Source organism: Rhineura floridana, chromosome 1 (assembly GCF_030035675.1).
Source record: "Rhineura floridana isolate rRhiFlo1 chromosome 1, rRhiFlo1.hap2, whole genome shotgun sequence".
Classification (NCBI taxonomy): Eukaryota; Metazoa; Chordata; class Lepidosauria; order Squamata; family Rhineuridae; genus Rhineura; species Rhineura floridana.
This window is the reverse complement of record NC_084480.1, coordinates 241,256,799-241,277,667: the sequence shown is the minus strand read 5'-3', so window position 1 is coordinate 241,277,667 and position 20,869 is coordinate 241,256,799. Positions and strand designations below refer to the sequence as shown.

General features: G+C 39.5%; 1 protein-coding gene across 8 annotated transcripts in view; it reads left to right on the top strand.

Moving 5' to 3' along the window:
* The window catches only part of LOC133370213 (uncharacterized), a 34,944-nt gene extending 16,952 nt beyond the window's left edge, over nt 1–17,992 (top strand). For 7 of the 8 annotated variants that reach the window (XM_061596166.1, XM_061596535.1, XM_061596714.1 and 4 more), the window contains 4 exons: nt 1,471–1,607; nt 5,094–5,251; nt 9,214–9,326; nt 16,731–17,992. In XM_061596166.1, the coding sequence (XP_061452150.1) occupies nt 1,471–1,607; nt 5,094–5,251; nt 9,214–9,326; nt 16,731–17,015 (693 nt within the window). In that variant the 3' untranslated portion in view covers nt 17,016–17,992. The remainder of the gene's footprint in view (nt 1–1,470; nt 1,608–5,093; nt 5,252–9,213; nt 9,327–16,730) is intronic. The other variant, XM_061596797.1, reaches the window with a different exon arrangement.
* The last annotated feature ends 2,877 nt before the right edge of the window (nt 17,993–20,869 follow it).

Sequence of the window (20,869 nt, the reverse complement as noted above, 5' to 3'; positions counted from 1 at the left end):
CTTGACCATCATTGATTACTATGTTGCCTGAATATTGTTTTCTAGTAAAGGAGCTATTTTGGGGCATCTTGCTATAGGTCTGTATGATGATTCTAGTAACATTTACTTGACAATTCTATGGCTAAGAATTCTATGGTCTCCTTTGCATATCAGAGGGCCAAACTAGATTATATATGTTCTGCATCTGTGCCCTGAAGTGCAGGTATTTAAATACAAATGAAAAATTTACACTCTTTGCCCTGCCAGGGAAGTGGGCCCAAGAAGAATGCATCCCTCGGGCTGAAAAGGTTCCCTATCACTGAATTAAAGCTATTACAGCCTGTATCCCTAATCATAAAAGGATTGTTCATATAATAAAAGTACATGATTGTACACTAGGCCATCCTGGGTGCCCTCAAATGGCAGGTTTAGATGTTTAATTTTTTTGTTAAAAGTATAGAAAATATTATGGGCTGTTCTTTGTGCTCCAGAGACACAAAGGTATTTTTAATAGAATAAATCTGAATTAGACCAATCAGAATTACAACTTATTTTCAGTGTATGCCAAAACTCCTGGCCACTGGGACTTCCTTTTCCTGGTTAAATTCATTCATCTTAATCCTCAGCGCACTACTGAAGGTTCTTTCAAAATGTATAATTTTTTTCCTGTGGCTTTTCCTGTAAGTCAATGCTATGCAGATGAAACAGACTCCAAAAAGCTGAAAATGGGCCATGCAGCTTAGCAAAAACAATGTCTTTAAGAGTGGCAAATTTAGTCATCTGAACGGATTTATTTGCCATCGCAGTTTCCCGCTTGGGAAAAGGCCTCAGTGTCTTCATGTAATCAGAAAGTAGCACATGATTAATTATGGAAATACTATTCAGTTTTCCATTCTATTAACAATTGGCAACTGCATAACATCACAATTCTCTTGCTCAGTTCTCCTGGTTTTGTACCCATAGTGAAAATGGAATTCAGAACCAGCACAATCAGTTGTTACTACTACTTCAGAATATAGACCACATATTCAAAATTTAAAGAAGCATCTTATTGTAATTCTGGGTTTCCAGCAAAGTTGAAGATGTGTTCTTTATTCTGTCAAGTTTATATAACTCAACTGGCGATTCTGAAGGGGTGCATAAGAATTGTTTTTATCTATCAATAGTATGTTTCTTTGGGATGATAAATCCAGTAAACCTCCCACCCCATAGAAGTATTTTAAGGTTAAATAAGTGTCCTGTCTTAGTCTGTTTTCATGAACACATAAACATTTGATGCTAAAACATGTTCAATTTGATGCTAAAAATGTTTTTTGGTTTAAGAGGGGTAACTTCAACTCATTGTCAAGCTGCTGGATTTGTCTCTTTCTAGAGAATGGTTGAACCCTGCTTGGGCAATCTTAAGAAGCAAAATATATGTACTCTGAGTGTAGAATTAAAACTTTAATAAAATGGGTGCATTAATTTTGGAAAACCTATTTTTATATTTAGATATTAGATAAAGTTGAAGATGTCCAAGAGCTGATAATCACCAAAGAGCCAGACCTGCTGAGAGCCCTAATTCCAGTTCAGACTATGCATCTTACTATTATTGTAGCTCATCTGAAAACAGAAGATGATGTGAAAAGGTAAGGGGACTTAAAAGAAAAAGAAACCCTTAAAATGTCGTTTAGCAGTTTATATGAATGAATGGTTTTTATTCTGGCCTCCATACATTTTATATGATATGCCATGGGCAGTGGTATCAAATGCCAGTTAGAGGTCCAAGAGAACTCACAGGGTTGCGCTGTCCCTGCTCACTTTCCAGTATGGGTCAGCCAAGGTAATACATTTATTCCCTATGAGTTTGTCCCACTGAAAATGCTTGCAGTATTTAAAAAATTCTGCCTAAATTGCAGGTTGAGCAATGACATCAACTGAAAAATAAAATAAAAATCTGGCTGGATTGTGCATTTTCTAGGCAGTATTTTAATGTTCTATATCAACTGCTATTGGATATATATATACTATAAGATTGAAAGGTAACTAGACTGTAAAATTCAAAATATTCAGGACGCATTGGATGTTCTGTTTTTGAATGATGGCCTTGGCAGTAGAGAGGCAAGACTTCAATGTTACCCTCGATAGCTCTGCGCAGGGCTCAGGCAGTGTGGAAACTCCATAGCAGCTGTACTCATATGTTGCTTCAGCAGCAGTCATCCTCAAACTAAGTCTTAAATAAGAGCTGCAGCTCTATTGCAGTTGCGAGCTCCACCTTACTTTTAAGTAAAGGATCCTTTTTACTTAAAGGGGGTTCAGAGTGCTCTAACAGTCATTTACTCTGATGGAGCAGGAAAGCCTGTGGTTCCACTAGGGTTTCTGAGCCAGTCCTCTGAGTTAGAGGAGGGCAACACAACATCCTTGTGTCAGAGAGGTGGTGCAACAGGCTCCTGTTGCACAAGTGTTTCTGGGTGGTTTGTGTCCATCTGGGACTGGACCTGAGGGCAATTTATTCCCCCTCCCACTCTGAATCCCCAGCCTGATCTCCTGAAGGAGTATGACTCCACGGTCATGACACTGGGCATCTCCAATGAATAACACGTCGCATTTCCATGGGCCATTTACAGAAAGCAGAGGACTGCCGTGAGTGTTAGATGCATGTGGATCAGGAGCACTTTCTTGCTTGGAGATTATTATGGCATATAACCACAACAAATATTATTCAAATACCCTATATTTTTTTGACAGTTTAATTTTCTGAATATTCAAGATCAGGCATGTGAGTCTTGTTGTTGATTCTTCCCTTTCCAAAATATCTTCCCCCTTCCCCCCAAAGCTGGCACTTCTACTTTTTCAGCTTCAAAATGATTATGTAAATAACTTCACGGTGTGCAAAATATTATTTCCTCATGGGGCCCAATCCAACTGAAATGAATAGGATCTGAACAAGAGAAATTCTTCATTCATTGGAGCCAATATATAAACCAGTTTTGTAAATGTATAGATCATAAAAATAAACTTCTTGTTCTACTGTATGACCAGCACATCATAATATTAAATGGAGCTCTACAAGGTACCATAAAAGATTTAGAAATTGCCTGGGGTTTTAGGATTATATTTTTAAAAAGCTATATTAAATGATATCTTATTTAATATATATATATACCTTTCTATATCTTAGGGATTTTTTAGGAGTGTGGTTAGAATAACTGAGCTTCAGGTTTAAAATGGTTATTTTGTTTGCCTGACAGGAAGTGAACAGGTAAAAACAAAAGGCCATTGTAGAGCTTGCAGTGTAACATAATGATCAATGAGATTTAATTGGATAATGGATTTGTTCTGGTGTAATAGTAAATAAACAGTGTAATATAGAACTGTGGTACAGTTACAGTCTTATTCTGAAGCCCAATTTATTTTTCTATGAAGTACCTTCTGACTTCAACACAATCCAAGGCTTTGATACAGCGAACAGTTTAGTGTTTCTGCAATGTTAGATGTGATATTAGCCGACTTTGATGCTTGGTAATTTGTCAGTCCTAAGCACACACATTTGAAAGTAAGCAAACTCAGTGATACCTACTTCAGCTTAAACATACTTAAAACAAGGCTAGACAATAACAAAGGATAATGCAACATACAGATGAACAGGCAAGCAACCCATATGTCCCTTGGCTGTTCTCCCTGTGGCCCACCCAACCCTCAGGAGCCTGCCCACCTTTCTTCACTGCCCATCTGATCAGCCATAAGTTGGAGAGCAGAGGAACTGTTTTCCCATGGTGCTAATAGCAACACAGCTGGGCAGTAATCTTGTGTACACTGGAACACCGGGGAAGGGAACGCTTTAACCTCTTCCCCTAGTGCTCCCATTCCAGCAGCTTGCTGTGTCTGCATTGCTAATACAAGCACTAGGAGAACAATCTTCTGCATTTTAATGAGCAGATGAAAATGGAAATGGACTGCCTTCAAGTCGATCCCGTCTTATGGTGACCCTATGAATAGGGTTTTCATGGTAAGCGGTATTCTGAGGGGGTTTACCATTGCCTCCCTCTGAGGCTAGTCCTCCTCACCTGGCTAGGGCCTGCTCAGCTTGCCACAGCTGCACAAGCCAACCCCTTCCTTGTCCGCAACTGCCAGCTGGGGGGCAACTGGGCTCCTTGGGACTATGCATCTTGCCCGCAGCTGCACAGGTGGCAGGGCATGTATTCCCTGAGCCACTCACTGTGGGGGTTATCTTTGGCTGGCCCTTGACACCCAGGAGACACGAGCAGGGATTTGAACTCACCGTCTCTGGACTCCTAGCCAGGCTCTCCTCCCCACTGTGCAGATAGGCATACCGAAATGACCACCCCCATTCAATTTTAATGGATATTTTTTAATGTGCCTCAGCCACATTGGCAAGCAGACTCCCTCAGCTTTTGAGAGATAGATGGATGGGGGGGTGATCCTTCTTTGTGTGTGTCCATGCATACACGTGCACATGCATATGGCTGACTCTGGCTACACACTGGCTTGTGGCCCCTGACCACCAACCACTGCATGTGACCCATGGGAACAAAAAGATTGCCCACCCCTGTCCCAGATGATGGGTTGGATCCAGGCTTGTAAGGAGCAGAGTTTCACCCGCGCATGATGCTCCACTGGAAGAAGAGGGGAAGTGGTTTTTATCCATTTCTCCTCCCCCATGCCTCCAGAAAAATCTGCTCCAGAGGTTTGGGGGATCCTCTGGGACAGTGTGAAGGTGGTGCCCCAGGATAAATTGGTAAAAATTGCTTTCCTCCTTCCAGTGGGAGCCTCTGCTGGATCAGAGTTTCTTCTGTGAATGGAAGGGCATGTCAAGGTCCATCCCACTGTGTTCTTTTATGCTTAGTGTCTGGCCTGATGGTTCTGTCCTAAACAATAAACATTCTGGGTTATATTCAACTAACTCCTCCTCAAAGTAGACCCACTAAAATGAATGAAACTAAGTTAGTCATGTTTATTAACTTCAGTGGGTCAATGCTGAGTAGGACTAGCCTTGAATACAACCCTTTGTCTACCCAAGAAAAATTTCTAAAACCCACCATCACTCTAGTATTTGTTCCATAGCTGTTTGGCTACTGATTTCCTACTTAGGAGTGTGTTTCTTCCATTTTAAGGGCTGTTTCTGCTCTAGAGCACAGCAAGGCCAAAGTGCAAGCTTTGTTGCAAGGGAAATTCTTCAGCATGACATTTCGTGGGATTGGCCAGTTTAACAACCAAGTGATCTATGTTAAAATGTCAGAGAATGAACACCAAATGCTAAGGAAAATTGCAGGTTAGTATTTAAGTATTCATCATTCGCATAAGATGTTCCAATTAACCATTGAAGCAATATCTTACTGTTGAATACAACTATGAACATTATCTACTTGTATTTAAAAAGTAGATTTCTCCTACTGCATATATAATCTCTTGCTGTTCTTAGACATCCAAGTCTTTACCTATTCTTCCTTATTGCCACTTTTGTTTGCAACACCCTTAAAACACTGCAAGCAAGTATTAAGTGATACACATTGGGGCAAAAAAATCTTAACTGCCCATATACACTAGAGGGGTCTGAAATGTCTGTGCCTGAGCCAGAACAGATCTTGGAGTTGTAGACTCCAGCTCAATGAAGATGTCAACCCAACTCAGTGTGTGGCAGATACGAAAAAGGTGAGTTCCATGTTAGGGATCATTAGGAAAGGGATCAAAAATATAATGCCAGCCAGCATCATAAAGCTGATATTCAAATCTGTAGTGAGACCGCACTTGGAATACCTTGTACAGTTCTGGTCACTTTATTTCAAAAATGATATTGTAGAACTGGAAAAGGTTCAGAAAAGGGCAACCAGAATGATCAAGGGGATGGAGCAACTCCCAAATGAGGAAAGGTTAACAACATTTAGAACTTTGAGTACTGGGGAGGGGAGAGACATGATAGAGGCAAATAAGATTATGCATGGTGTAGAAAAATTGGATGGGGAGATGTTTTTCTCCCTCTCTCATAATATTAGAGCCTGTGGTCATCCAATAAAGCAAAATGTTGGAAGATTCAGGATAAAGGCAACCCTTCTTCACATAGCACGTAGTTAAACTATGCAATTCACTCCCATGAGATGTAGTGATTATTACTGCCTTTATGGAGAATGACCATAGCTCAGTAGTAGAGTATCTGCTTTGTCTGCAGAAGGTCCCAGGTTCAATCCCTGGCATCTCCAGGTAGGACTGGGAGAGAACCCTGCCAGTCAGTGTAGACAGTACTGAGTTAGGTAGACTAATGGTCTGACTCAGGGCTTATCCTCATGGGGGCATTTCTTTGTAGCAAATACACTGCTTTTATCATTGTAATAGATTTGCAAGGTCCACACTTCGTGCTCAGTGGTAGCTTCATATCCATTGTTTTCCATTCACACAAGTAGGGAGGGAGAGCAGAATGCTGGATTAGATGGATCTTTGATTCAGCAGAGCTCTTTGAATGTTAACACCTATATTCACCCTCATTGTCTTCTTTTCAATCTCTTCTTTTCTATGAAGTCTTCAGCTTAACCTCTGAATCCTCCTCTTCAGTGAAATCCAGTAGTTGTAAATATATTTGCTTGTGTTGAATTTTGGATTATTGTAAACTCCTTGGGACAGGGACTTGTATCTTTCATGTTTTGTTACTTCATAAAGCATCTTGAGTGTTCGTTGAGCTTCCAGGATTTTTGGCTGCTGGGCTCAGATCCCCATTGGTTTAGAACAACATTACATTCCTTGGACTTCTCCAGATTACCTATATGTTGAAGTTTTCTCCTGATTTTCTTGCATGTGTATTCTTTTATTGTGGTTATACAACAAACAGCATTCATCCTCATTTTTTTTAGGTGGTGGTTATATGTTTTCCTGCCAATCGGTCATTATCCCATATTATTAGTGCATTTCCCATCATTCCCTAACAACAAAACATCTCTCTCTGTGTATATTTCAGCTCTACTATTCAGCTTTACTATTCAGCTCTCCTATTCTATGATTTTTTGTACCACAGCAACCCAATTTTCTGGCATGCAATTGAATTGCTCCCACAAAATAGAGACATTCTGCAGGCAACCCTTAGTCATTTGAAAGTATAGGGATAATATGCCTCAATGTGTCTTGTCTGTGCATGTAAGAGATGTGTCCAGAGGTCAGAGATGTTGGCAAAGAGGCATTCTAAGTGTTGGATCTGCCTCGGAGATTAGCTGCAGCTATCCGTAACTGAATATACTATATTTTACCTTTAAAATATGTTGAGGTTGCCATATGAACAAGTACTCTAATGTCATTGAAGTAGGATTAGTGAAATATTCCTCTAAGTATATAAATTTGTAAACCCTAACCACTTTAGGCTTGGACAGCTCCTTATCTTCATGGATGGGTTATGCCTTGTCCAGTACAAGAAAATGAACTCTTCTACCCAGAATCATAGATGTCCTTTCTGTTACATTTTATACAAGGAAAGTTGAGCCAATATGAGACTCAGTTCAAGGTATCTAACAGGTTAGTGGGGAGGGAAGGGGACTGGACGCAAGGAAGGTCTGAAAATTATCCAGTTTAATACTTATTGAGTGGCAGTCAGTGTTAGTGTTTCTCAAAGTAGACCATTGAAGTTAATAGACATGATGAGCTGAGGTTCATTAATTTCAGTGGGTCTACTGTGAGTAGGACTTAGTTTAATACAACCCATTGTTCTTAAAAATCAGCTATTGTCCACTCTACAGAGAATTGTGTGCATGGCTTTCCACTGAACACCTATGGCAAAGGTTAATGGAGACTTGGGTTTAAACAGGGCCAAGACAAGAGATCCCCTTATAGATCTTTTCTTCTCGTGGTTGCGGTGCATTAGGTCTGATCTGCACAGCCAGGCAAACTGTACACTAGGGAATTAAAATATTGTTTATGAGGCATAGCTCTTTTACTGTGCCACTTAGATGCTATATTTAAACCTAAGGACTTATCCACATGGGAGCATTACTTTGTACTAAAGATGCTTTTTTAACCTCCATTTTCTGTTTGCACCATCCACAGTAAGGGCTCAATGCCAGCTGCAAATACAGTGTTTTCTATTCACACTAAGGGGAAGCATCAATCACGCAGTTTCCTAATGACCACACCCTCTAATTTAACATTTCCACTCCCTCTAGTTACCTGGCAACTGAGCATGCTCAGTTTGTTCTACCAGTTAGCTTCATTTAAAAAACAACAACCTGGAAGTGTGATTATATTTTCACTGGTACAATACAGCTGAAATACAAATCTTTGCTTGAGCAGTGTAATGCTTTTGCACGCAAGTTAGGGGGAAAAGAAAAATAAGACACCATTTGCAGCAACATAAAAAAGCTTGTAGAATGGGAGAGAGCAGCTGGAAGTTGTTTGTTAGCCCACAGGAAATGAAATTAAAAAAGAGAGGAGGGAGTGGGCATGGAGAGGGGAATGATTGACATACTCACCTAAAAGCATCAGAGCACAGTGTCTGTAAGCACAGAGTGAATATGTTTTTTCCTTCCCTTTTTGTATTATCAGAGGATTGGGTTAGTACATAATTACAGGGGGGAAACTGCGTGATAGCTCCTGTCACAGGCTCAGAAGCACTGGAGTATGGGGGAAAGGAGTCCATGTACACATCTGCAAATCCCATTGGTCATTATCAGTGAAAGTGCTTGTGAGAGGACAGAGGAGTGTATAAGCCCTGGCTACGCTTACAACTGATTATGTCCTTGACCTATGCTGATCACTATTGGTCATTATGTATGCATCTGTATGTTTTGCCCCAGGGAAGGGATGGTTTTCATTGAAAAAATCATGGGGTGGAACCATTGACTCCCCTTCTCTGGTATTACAGTCCTGATATGATCCTTCCCCAAAGCAGCAGGTGATCAGATCATGCACTTGCTGCTGTAAAAGCTAGTTGTGCCCTTAATCTTTAATCTTTCTTGTAGTCATAAAATAACAGTACTTTGCTTGTTCAGGGTATATTGCAAAGTCTGTACATATGGCTGATCTTAAGTTAATTATTATTATTACTTATATTAGACCTTTGAATTCTGCCTCAAGGTTTTGGTTTAAAATTCAGGTTACTGTGTCTGCCAGGTAAGATTGCTGTGGTATGTAAATTAATGAAGAACACATGGGAACAAATTATTTTTAGTCTACCTCTGTCTTGCTTAGAACTGGGGCAGATCACCTGTATCTGGATGTCCTCTAAACAAATCCCTTTTATTTTCATCATTTGTCTACTAGAAGCTGTGGAGAGCTCATTTATCAAAATGAATGTAGACATCACAGGCAGCAAAGACTTCAAACCACACCTAACATTTCTGAAGCTGTCCAAAGCACCTACCTTGAGACGCAAGGTGATTAAACAACTTAAATCCTCTCCTTTTGTGCTTTGTTTCCTTGCTCCTTTAAAACACTAAAAAAATGCTTTTGGATCACCATGTTGCATGCAAAATAATAATTTATCAAATTGAGGAATGTTAGGAAACTTTATCTGCTTCAGGGCATCATGAGGTTCTCTTACATGGCCTGACTTGTCCTCCCATTGCACAGCAAACCAATGTGAGCAAGGAACAATCATGAGCTGAAAGTAGATAGGGCAAAGGCATGTAGCATAGGTAACAACACATTATGTTGCAGGCCCTCCTTTTTCTTCTTTTCTTTGGCATCTCTTTCCATAATTTCTATTTAGTACATAAGCAGTGATCTGGAGATGCTCCAGACTGGGGATGTATTCTGCTACCCAGTTATTGTACTTCTTCTGTAAGATAAATGTGGAATTCCAACTGTCCTTCCAGATTTTAGGTATGGTCCTTTTTTGGGTCCTTACACTCCATTAAGTTCTGTCCAAAAAAAGGGGACACAACAAAACCTTGTGAGCAACAAGGGACATTTTTGCACCTGAAAGTTCCATTTTTAAACTCAGTGTTTTTGAGTTGTGCTACACAGAGCTGCTTCTACCTTATGGGCGGAATGGGTTCCAAGCAATGTTCTGCTGACTGCAAGATTTTTGTCAGGTTGCATTCAATGCTGCTGGGACTTTGCAGTACAAAAATATATGATAGGCTGATCTAACCTTTAACTGCAGAAGGATATAGGATTTGGTGGGGTTTTATTGCTTTACAATTAAAGTAAAAACATGGGTCTAATTAGATTACATTTTCCCTGCTCGAATGCTGTCCTCCTCGTTTCCTGGAATAGCTGTGATTTTTATGAGGTCAATATAATAAGCAAGAGAAAACAATAATGGTATACTCTAGAGACATTAAGAGAGTGCTTTAATAGTGGAATAAAGTGTTCTCTGACCTTGCACTTCTGCCTGTCAGGTATTTCTTCAGATATTTGGTGTCACCACTTTGCCTAGAAAATATCAGTGGTTATTTACAAAGATATATATTTATTCTAAGGCTGAGGGTGACAACATTTGTATTGTCTAGGGAGAAAGATAGCAACTGAGTGATGGTTAGCTTTGTTTTTGTTTGTGTATCTTTTTAAAAACCGTCTGTTACATAGATAATGCTGGTCACAAAGCTGAAATGTGATCAGTACTAAGGTTAATGGGAAGACAACAAATGCAATCTATGCGAAGTGTTCTTTCATTGTAAGAATGAGTCTGCCAAAAATTGTGTCTGCGTAATTTAGTCATTATTTCTAGAGCCTTCAAAAATGCTGCATTCTTTTCAAACCTTATCCTCTTAATGTTGAGATGCAGCAGAGGCTGGACCCAGAGTTATTCCACTGTCCTGGCTGCCTCTTGAAACCCATCTAGGTTGTTCCCACACTATACTTTGCCAATGGAAAATAGAAATGGCCTCCTCATTTGCCCTTGCATTGTTTTGTTATGGTCTGTGCTTGGCTTTCCCTTTCTCTCTCTCATGTGGAGTATTTCCTGGGGCTTCTCCCCTAATGTTGGGACGGTACCTTTGGGGGCTGCTGCTGCCACCCCTACCCCCACCTTCCACCAGGCAAATTGCAGAAGAGATTTGCTTCCATTATGCTGGGAGCCATGCACTTCATCCTATGCTCTGCTTCAGTGTGTATGTTTGAACACTTGGCTAATTTCCTCCGGGATAGAACAAAAGCATGAACGTCTTATTTAATATGATTGGAACTCACCCTCCATGCACATGGACCTGTCAGCTCCTCAACCACATCTGCATCCCCACTGAACTCATGGGGGGGGGAAGTGGAGTTAGTGTGGACCACTCTACAGAAGTGGCTATGTGGGCAGTGCAATGGCTTAACTCATTCCTCCTGAGCAGCTTTCCCAATATAAATCTCCTTTTCCAATGCTGCTATTTGTCCAGGGGAAAATATGCAGTGGCAAATATCAGCTTTGGGGGTAGGATAAAGCCCCTTTCCTGTGCCACTTCCTCAATCAGATTAGAAGCTCAGTGTGTTTTGTGCTTTGAAGTTAATTTAAAAAAGGAGGGGAGATCCTAATTTCTGATCTCCCCCATCACATATAGGTGAGCCCTCTGTGGTGTTGGAATTGTACAGACTCTGATGGGCTATTTAGCTATTTTGGGACCCTTATCTGACATGGAATTTTGCCATATGTGGAATTCTGTAGCATCCTTAATCAACATATGTCAATCTGTATCTGCCCTTGATTCACTTATCCTGCCTTTATTTACACGGAGCCCTGCTCAGTTTAATAGACACAACAATAAGATTATGTGTCTTCCTGTAAAAAACTTTGATATACAAAAATGGATTAAAGCCACATGTAGATCTTCGCACTTCTTTATGCTGCATACAAAAACTCTAGAAACTGTGTTTGTCCTGAGTTCTAGCACATATGCATATTGCATGTATACTCAGGAAACAGATGGGGGAAATCCTAATGATCTACAAGTATTTCCCCACACATTTTCTTACATAGAAAAACTGTCCATGGGTGGTGTGTTTTTCCCCCAATGTAACTGCAAGTTTTGGAGCTACATTGTCCAAGAGACACTGTTATATCAGCTGAAGTATTACTTAATCCACATTCTTAGGATGCTTATGCTACCATGTTTCAGTGGCACAATATTATTAACTGCCATGGCTGATCCAGTTCACTCTAGGTCAGATTAGTGTTTGAAGTGAGGTAGTGATTGTGTTTGGTTGGATCAGTTTTGCCAGAGATGATGTGGTGCTGAGCATCATTTTGCAGTAAATCCCTCTTTTGATAAATGAAAAATGTCTAGGAGAAGGGTAATAAAATAGCATATTTAGGATCCTTTGCAAAGAACTTGAAGAACTGATAACAAAAGGGATATATAAAGGCACAGCATTGTAGTAACTATTCTGATGCCATCTACTGGTTGTACTTTTTTCATGTTGCACATTACATTTTCCCTGGATATTTCTGAGCCTCCCTTCAACATTTCTTTAAATGCAGCAATTATATTAAAACCTTTAAAATTTAGGGTTGATATCTTATGGTGTCAGTCCAGTTGCATAATGTGACTTCCCATTCCTTTCCTTTTTCCTGCAGCCCCTTTAGGGGCACATGGGGGGGGCTGTGGGGGAGGGAGGAGGAAGAAGTTCCATCACATTTGCTGGTGTGACATTGGATATAGGCTAAGGATTTTATCCCTTTAAAAATGTATCTAGAAAATATCCAATAGTAAGAGTAATCAAGAAATGTAACAAAGGACTCAATTGTCATCTAAAAAAGATTAAGGACCCAAATGGCATCTTTAAAAAAGATCAACATTTGATCCTCTCTAAACTGAGCACTTCTGCAAGCATTTGCACTCTATAAAAATGTGTTCATGTAATTAAAGACTATAGAAGGCAGGCCAAGTGTGTTGTCTATGCCTTACATAGACCCAATGAGCAATTGTGCACTAGTGCTTGGATAGGCTTGGCTGAATCCATTTAGTATATGTGTCAGTTATGCTTATTAATTTGTTACTCACTCACTCACACACACACACACACATACACACACATACTCTTTTTAGCAATGCACAATAAATAAATGGAAGAAGTTGCATCAGGTACTCAAGGCTTGTCTAACAAAGTGATAGGGTTGCTGGCTGTTTAGATTCAGGCTTTTAGTGCTATATAAAACATTACTGCAGTTGTGGTGCCACTGCATTTGGAACACTGTGCAGTTCTGGTCATGTCACCTCAAAAAAAATATTGCAGAGTTGGAAAAGTTTCAGAAAAAGGGAAATCAGAATGATCAATGGGATGGAGCAACTCCCCATAAGGAAAGGGTGCAGCATATGGGGCTTTTTAGTTGAAAGAAAAGGTGAGTTAGAGGTGACATGATAGGAGTGTATAAAATTATGCATAGCATGGAGATAGTGAAAAGTTACTCATAACACTAGATCTTGTGAACATCCAAGGAAGCTGAATGTTCAGGACAGACAAAATAAAGTACTTCTTCCCACAGCACATAGGTAAACTATGGAATTCGCTCCTGCAGGCTTCCCACAGGCATCTGGGTGGCAACTGTGAAAACAACATGATGCTGAATTAGATGGGCCTTGACCTGATCCATCAGGCTCTTCTTGTGTTCTTTATTAGTTAGAGATGTGGTCTGTGTAGTTTGATCTTTTGTCTAATCAGTTTCCGTGGGATATATTATACCAATGTAATTATCCCAATATCTGTATTCAGGAAGTAGATCATGTGAGGGACAACTGAAGCAGCCATTCCCATAGCATAGGAATCTTGGATTTTGCCATTGATTTCTATGGGCAGTGAGAACTCTTTCTCTCCCATCCCTGGTTAAAAAATAGCTTCCTCAATATGAACCAGGAAGTGACCTTTCCAGACAATCATAGAATAGTAGAGTTGGAAGGGGCCTATAAGGCCATTGAGTCCAAACCCCTGCTCAGTGCAGGAATCCAACTTAAAGCATACCCAACAGGTGACTGTCCAGCTGCCTCTTGAATGCCTCCAGTGTTGGAGAGCCCACCACCTCCCAAAGTAATTGGTTCCATTGTCATACTGCTCTAACAGTTAGGACGTTTTTCCTGATGTTCAGCCAAAATTTGGCTTCCTGTAACTTGAGCTCATTATTCCATGTCCTGCACTCTGGGATGATCAAAAAGAGATCCTGGCCCTCTTCTGTGTGACAACCTTTCGAGTACTTGAAGAGTGCTATTATATCTTCCCTTGGTCTCACAGCTAAACATACCCAGTTCTTTCAGTCAATGGTACTTTCTACTATTTTCTTATGCCTGTGTTTCTCTCTGCATCCTCCTGGCCCAGCCACTCCATTCTATTCCCCCCTCCCACCCAGTTTTCCATGTTTTCCCTTTCTCTCATTCCACAGTCATTGCCTTTGAATTATAATGGGGCTGATCCTTGTTCTTATTCCTTTTTGTTACTTTCAAGAGTTCACACAGATGTACGTGTCCCTTTCTCTTTCCAGATTGCATACCTCCTTATGAAGTTGTAGGAGTTGGTATATTTTCATGGACTGTTAGTTGCAGAGTGATCTATTTATGCTACAATAAAGTAATCCTTTAGTTACCCTGAAGTCCCATCAGAGGTGGTTGGCATTTTGTGTGTGTCATCCCATCCTAGTTGTTGTGAGGGTTGCAACCTTCATGAATTCAAAGTATAATTACCATACCCACATCTTGTCAAGTTCTCTAAACCTTGTTGTATTTGAATCAATAGTTAAGGGAATCAACAAGAGAACAGAAGAATGAGAGGTGAGAAGTTATGATGCTTGAAAAATTTAAAAATGACAAGATCACTGAACATGAAGTCTACACTATGCTGACAGCAGTTTTTTCCATTAATTTGTGTCAGATCTGAATATTAATTTCATTTTTCACATTGTAGCTGCTGTAATACTCATATTCCAAATTTACCATTGGTGTATCCAAAAGACATAACTTCTCGTATTTGTCTTTCTTTTTCCTCCACTTCCTGAAATGAGACACCTTTTGCAGTAAGCCACTAAGTTGTTGTTTTCCTTTAATACCTTTTTCTGCATAAATAGTGCTATTGTAAGAGGCAAACACCAAGATGGTGCTGTTCAATGTGGAAGAAGGCAGAAATGAAATTAATTAAATTGAACAAAGGGGGTGGGAAACTTGGGGGGGGAGCGTCTTGGTGAAAGTGATCCAAGGGCATTGTTGAAAAGTTTCCCACTATAATTAATTTCAATAATTAATTGAAATGGCCAAAAAGTTTATAGAGATGGAATAATGGATTGACAGTTCTCCCCCCACCCCCAAACATTTAGTAGGCATGAAAGAGATAATTCAGGTGTGAATTTTCCTTGGGTGACAATTATATACCAGTTGATTTTACAACTTCAAATCTAGTTTGTTGATTTAGGAAAGCCAGGTGTGTGTCCTACTGAAATAGTTCTACCAACATGTAGCCAGCAAAATGAAAGACAGTTTCCAAACAAATGATAAGTTCCAAAGAATAGGTTCATAAATAATAGACATGTTCCAAATAATGGATAGATAAATGTTTTTCTTCATAAAAGGTATGACTCACAAAAGCAATATGAATAATTTCAAATCAGCCCTTTCATACCCACAGTATCAAATATATGCACAGAAAAAGTAGGTGGTTCCTGGAATATGGAACAACACAGAACCTCAATATTTTTGATATTGCATGATATTTACTGATTTTTCTCCCTACAACAGTGATGGAACAAGGGTATTATGAAAAAAGAGAGAGTGTGAACCAAATACTCTGACTCAAAACTGCCTATAGTGTGAATGTGGACTGTGTGAAAAATTAAAAGCATATGGATAACATATACCCATCTATCACAGCTGAATAGCAAAAATCAATATAATCAGTATATACAAACAGCTGTTAAAATACAATATCAGAACATTTGACCAAATGCATTCCAACAAGGTCTTCTTCAGTGGTCAATCAATGCAAAAACACCAAAACACAAGCATTTAAAAGTGCTATATAGATTTATGAACTAAATAATTTTAGTACATTGGTTCCATTTGGAAAGACAGTTTCACAATGCTCATAGCTGAATAGTATCTTATATTTTGGTGTGACATTCAGGAAATCTAAAGATCTTATTTTTGCAGTTTTGGAGTTGTGCTGTGAATTGTATTGTTACATAGATTTATGCTGAATTGTATTGTATATTTGGTGGTTTTGCATTGATGGTTCACTGAAGAAGACCTTGTCAAAACTTGCTGCCACTCTTGCCCTGGACGGGCTTTGCCTTAGACAGGTGGGTATAAGACAAGCCCAATGGAAGATGTTAAATGTTTTTTCTAAAACAACAACAACAAAATGGTTGCTTCATAAAGCCCCAGGGAGCTCAGAATGTGGAGTTCTGAAGTACATGTAAGGTCCAAAGGGACCAAAGTGCTAATGATCATCTGGATGAGACTGGTAAAAGATAAAGTACATTTGTGAGTTGTCAGGTTCAGGCTTGTGCCATCCCCGTGTGGAAGATGAATGGATACCCTACTGCCACCTAAAACTATTGTCAGCAGTTGAGTCTAGTGGCAACTAGCAGGTTTAGAGATGAGAAAAGTAGGCAATCTATTTACTAGTCTCGACCTTAACTTGGACACAGAAGATTTGCATTCCTTCTTCTTTTCCCATAGAAAAAACTGTGAGCCAGTAGTGTATAACAGTTAAAGACCCTTGAATAGCATTATACGCAAAAATTAGCAGGGACTTGTATTTCAGATTGTAAAATTTCTTCCCTATACTTATTTCTTTTGTGCTCTAAGCAAAACCAGAGGACATTTAAAAGGAACAATTATGTATCAAAAACATGTTTTTCCTCCCAATGTTTTTAGGGCTTTAGAAGAATTCATGAAGACCTTTATACAAAGTATGAAGATAGCCCTTTTGGCACAGAGCTCTTAAGTCAAATTGACCTTTGTGCCATGCATAAAAAGAAGCACGATTCTGGTTATTATCACTGTGAATATTCAATCGATGTATGCCCCACAAAGTCAGAGGATAAGAATGAAGAACAGGAGGCTGATGATCCAAAAGAGAATATTCTTGATGTTCCTTTAAATAGCGGCACATTTGACAATACAAAAGCAAAGCTTGGAGATGACAATCTTGCTGATTAAAGTGATTACAAGGTAGCAGGAAATCTTGACGGTGTTGCAACTATAAGTGAAGAAAATAGTATGAACAGACATTGAAACTAGAACCAAGCATAAAATCTTTACCGCAGGCAGAGGTCTGTTCCAACCTGAACTCTTGCCAGCAAACCCAGAAGCATTAAAGGCTAAGGATGAGGAACAAGCAGAAGAAGAATAAAATATGACAGATGGTGACTTAGGAAAAGTTGTACCAAGTGAAAAGGCTCCGCAGCAGCAAGCCATTAATGCGTAAAGGTACCAAGTGTTCCTCAACTAGAAGCAGATGCAAACTGCTACTGCTAATGTCAGTCAGTGCAAAAACCTTGTGGGCTACACAGTATTGCAACTGGGAAAAACAGCAAATGCTGAAGAACTTCCACCTATCATTAGTACAAGCTTTGCTTAAGAAAGTAGAAAAGAATGTTCAGAGACTAAACCAGGGATAGGGAACTTGAGGTTCTCCTGATATTGCCAGTTTTGAACTCTCATCATCCCTGACCATTTGCCCACGCTAGATGGGGCTGGTGGGAGTTGGAGTTTCACAACATCTGGAGGGCTACAAGGTCCTCTCCCCTGTTCGAAACACATAAATGAGTATATGATACTTAGTGCTTGGGCACATAAACATTTAAAACTTCTCCACTGTTTGTTTAAAGCATTTTGTCAAAACGTTGTTGTTCCTTGACTTTCTTTTGGGATTGAATTAGTGAACTTTCTTTTTTTCCCCTTTTTTTAGGAAAGAGTCACTATTAGGATGGTCTGGTTTTTAAAAAAGGAGATTCTTTATCTAAAAGTGTCAGTATTGTGTGAAAACAGGGTTATAAAGTCTGAGTCTAAAACAGTAGCAGTAAGTTGGACATTAAAATAATTAAATTACATATAAGCTTTATTCAAGCAGCCTTTAAACTAGAAAGGAACATGATAGAGTTTGCATTAATAAAGAGCATAATAAAAGTCTAAAAGTGTATTTGCTTCGTTTTCAGTTATGAAATTGTGTTTGGATATGTGTGGTATTGATATAAATCACATTATCTCTGTGCTCCAGATCATAATCTCATACAAGTGATTCTACTGATGTGACTTGGCAAAAATAAGATACAAAATACCTATCTTAACTATCTACCATCAGCCAGGAGCAGAAAAAAGCAGTGTATACTGAAACACCATTTTAGCAGGTGTGGTGACAAATGTTGACCAGCAGATGGCACAACTTGAAAATGCCTGGTACAACAGAGTAAAAGAAAGTGAAAGGGATCAACAATTTGTTTGAAAGGTTGGAAGGCGTTTTACATTAAGACCGAGCAGTGTAGAAATACACAGTAGCTATTGCAAGGAAAACCTTTTAACTCTCTGTAAAAATAATAGCAGATATATAATCATTACTAACTGTGAATGCTGGTAGTTTGTTCATTAGTACTAGTATTAAGTAGATTTCTAGGATGCCCTTTTCAGGGTTGTGTCCATACCCATGAATACAGTACATGATAGGCCAGTGGTTTCCAGATTTTCAATGTCAAAAAGCTCTTATGTTAACTTGTCTGTCACAGACCATCCGTGTCTGCTATTGAGCCCTTCTGGACTGCAGGAGATTCTGCAGCATCTCCAGAGTGGACAGTCACTGGAGCATTGGCCACACTAATTGGACCTCCTCATTGCTTCCTCTGAATTGAAAAACCCAATGCACTGCTGTGGCTATATGTTGCAGGGGAAGATGGATGGAGAAGTGTTTTGCCTGTTACTGATCTGCTCCTTGAGGAACCCTTGATAAGCTTTTAGGCAACAGCCAGGTGGCCTGGAATGCAGGTGATGAAACCCTTTGCTCTGGACTAGGGGTAGGGAACATATGGCCCTCCAGATGTTTTTGGACTATACCTCCCATTTTCCAAGACTTTGGGCCATGCTTGCTGGTACTGATGGGAAATGGAGTCCTGTGGTTTCTGGAGGGCCATAGGTTCCCCTATCCTTGCTGTAGAGTAACAGCCTGAAATAAGTCCTATCGTTTCAATGGAGTTTTACTCCCAAATAAGTGACATAGGCTTCTTTTCTAGATATCTCTCTTGTGGGTTTTTTTTTTTTAAGTGTGTTGGAAACAATAGTAAATAGTAAACATTGCTTTTCCTAATCTCTTCAAAATTAAGTTTATAATGTGGTATTTTATTCTCCAAGCAACAGAGTTGCTTCTGTTCAAAGATATGGATGTTGCTGTGTAGTCTATCTGTGTATGACTATCCACTAAGTAGGTATGATGATGATGATGATGATGATTGGCCACTTTTCAGTCCAAAGCTCCTAAAACATGAATAGCATGTTAAAACAAAATGTACAGAATACAATAAAATATCACAAATCAATCAGTAAGTTAAACAATATAAGGCAGCAAAATCACAGTGTAAGAGGACTAGATGAAAGCCTTACTGAGTGCTGTAATTAACAGCCTAATAATAATGTTATTTTTTTTTAAAATAGCAGATGATAGTCAACTTTGACCTTGAATCCTTGATCAGTTGTTGGGAAAATCTGAATAATCACAAACAATAGCACGGATTGTCTGCAATTCCTGTTCCAATGTAGTTCTGAGAGTCACATAGAACTCCAGGTGCAAGATCACGGCAGGGGTGTAGTGAGACAATTTTCATTGGGGGAGCGGGGACAAAAATTGGGGGGGGGAGAAGGATTGGGGCATTGGTCACACTAAAAGAGGTTTCTGGAGGAAACGTTTTCATAGGTAATGACACCCCCCAATTTATTCATTGTAATTAGGAACTATGACTTGAGAAGTTTACAAAAAAGCAAATCAATTTAAATACAGTATTTTCCACATGCAAAATAGTTGTGTAAATTAAATAACAGTGACTAGGAAGTAAATGTATGTCGTGCATCCTACCATAATGATCTGAACTGATAATAAAGCCTCATATGCCATGATTTTTCTACAAACCTGCAGAGGAACTGTCCACTTGAAATTCCTTCAGATATGTTACTTTCAAAAGCCTAGATTACTAAGTTTGTTTTATGTGATGAAGCACTGAACATCTGTATGGTGTCAACACATGTGTCAAAGTTGAGAATGAATTTTCACATACAGCTGTAGATGCACCAAAGGTGAGTCCTGCAGCATACAAAGTGTACATGCATGGAAAGGCTTCCTTGTACAGGTACAATGTTTTAGTAAGCTCGTGAACTATGAGTTCAGTTCTCCTGAGGCAGCTGCGTCCTGGAACTAACTACCCTGGTTTCATTTGCCATGCCAGGAAGGTAATTAAGAGACGTTTCACTTACTTCTAAACATCACTTTTCATAAGGAAATGCTTAACAGTATGTCACATAGAAACTATACATCACTATAGGTGCTAGAATCAATTGTACCAGCACACCATCTCTGTTCTACAGAAAAGCCCTGGGCCAGCCAGCTAACACTGCTTCTGATGGCTCTACCAGCAAATGTCACATGCCCTATTTTGGTAGTATATAATTTTGCATGAGAAAAGCTAAATAAGGTAAATTATTTATTTATAATGATTTGCACAGTTGGGTGGTGGTCTAAAACTGTTGCAGCTAAGGCTCTAGCCACATTATGCTCTTCAAAACCATTTTGAAATGGAACTAACTGGAAAGGATATTTTTTTCAACCTTTTTAAAACAAACTAGGAAAGAAATGTCCTGCCCTCAGACATGCACATACACACAATATTCCAACTCCCCATTGCGTGGGTTAAGTTAGTAAGGTTTCATTAGGCTTTCTGGGCTTTGGAGAGCCAGCACTCACCTCTGCTTCTTCTTAGGTCCTGCCCTGGACTAGGCTAGGCTGCCGCACTGTCTAGGCCCTAGGTGCACCCACC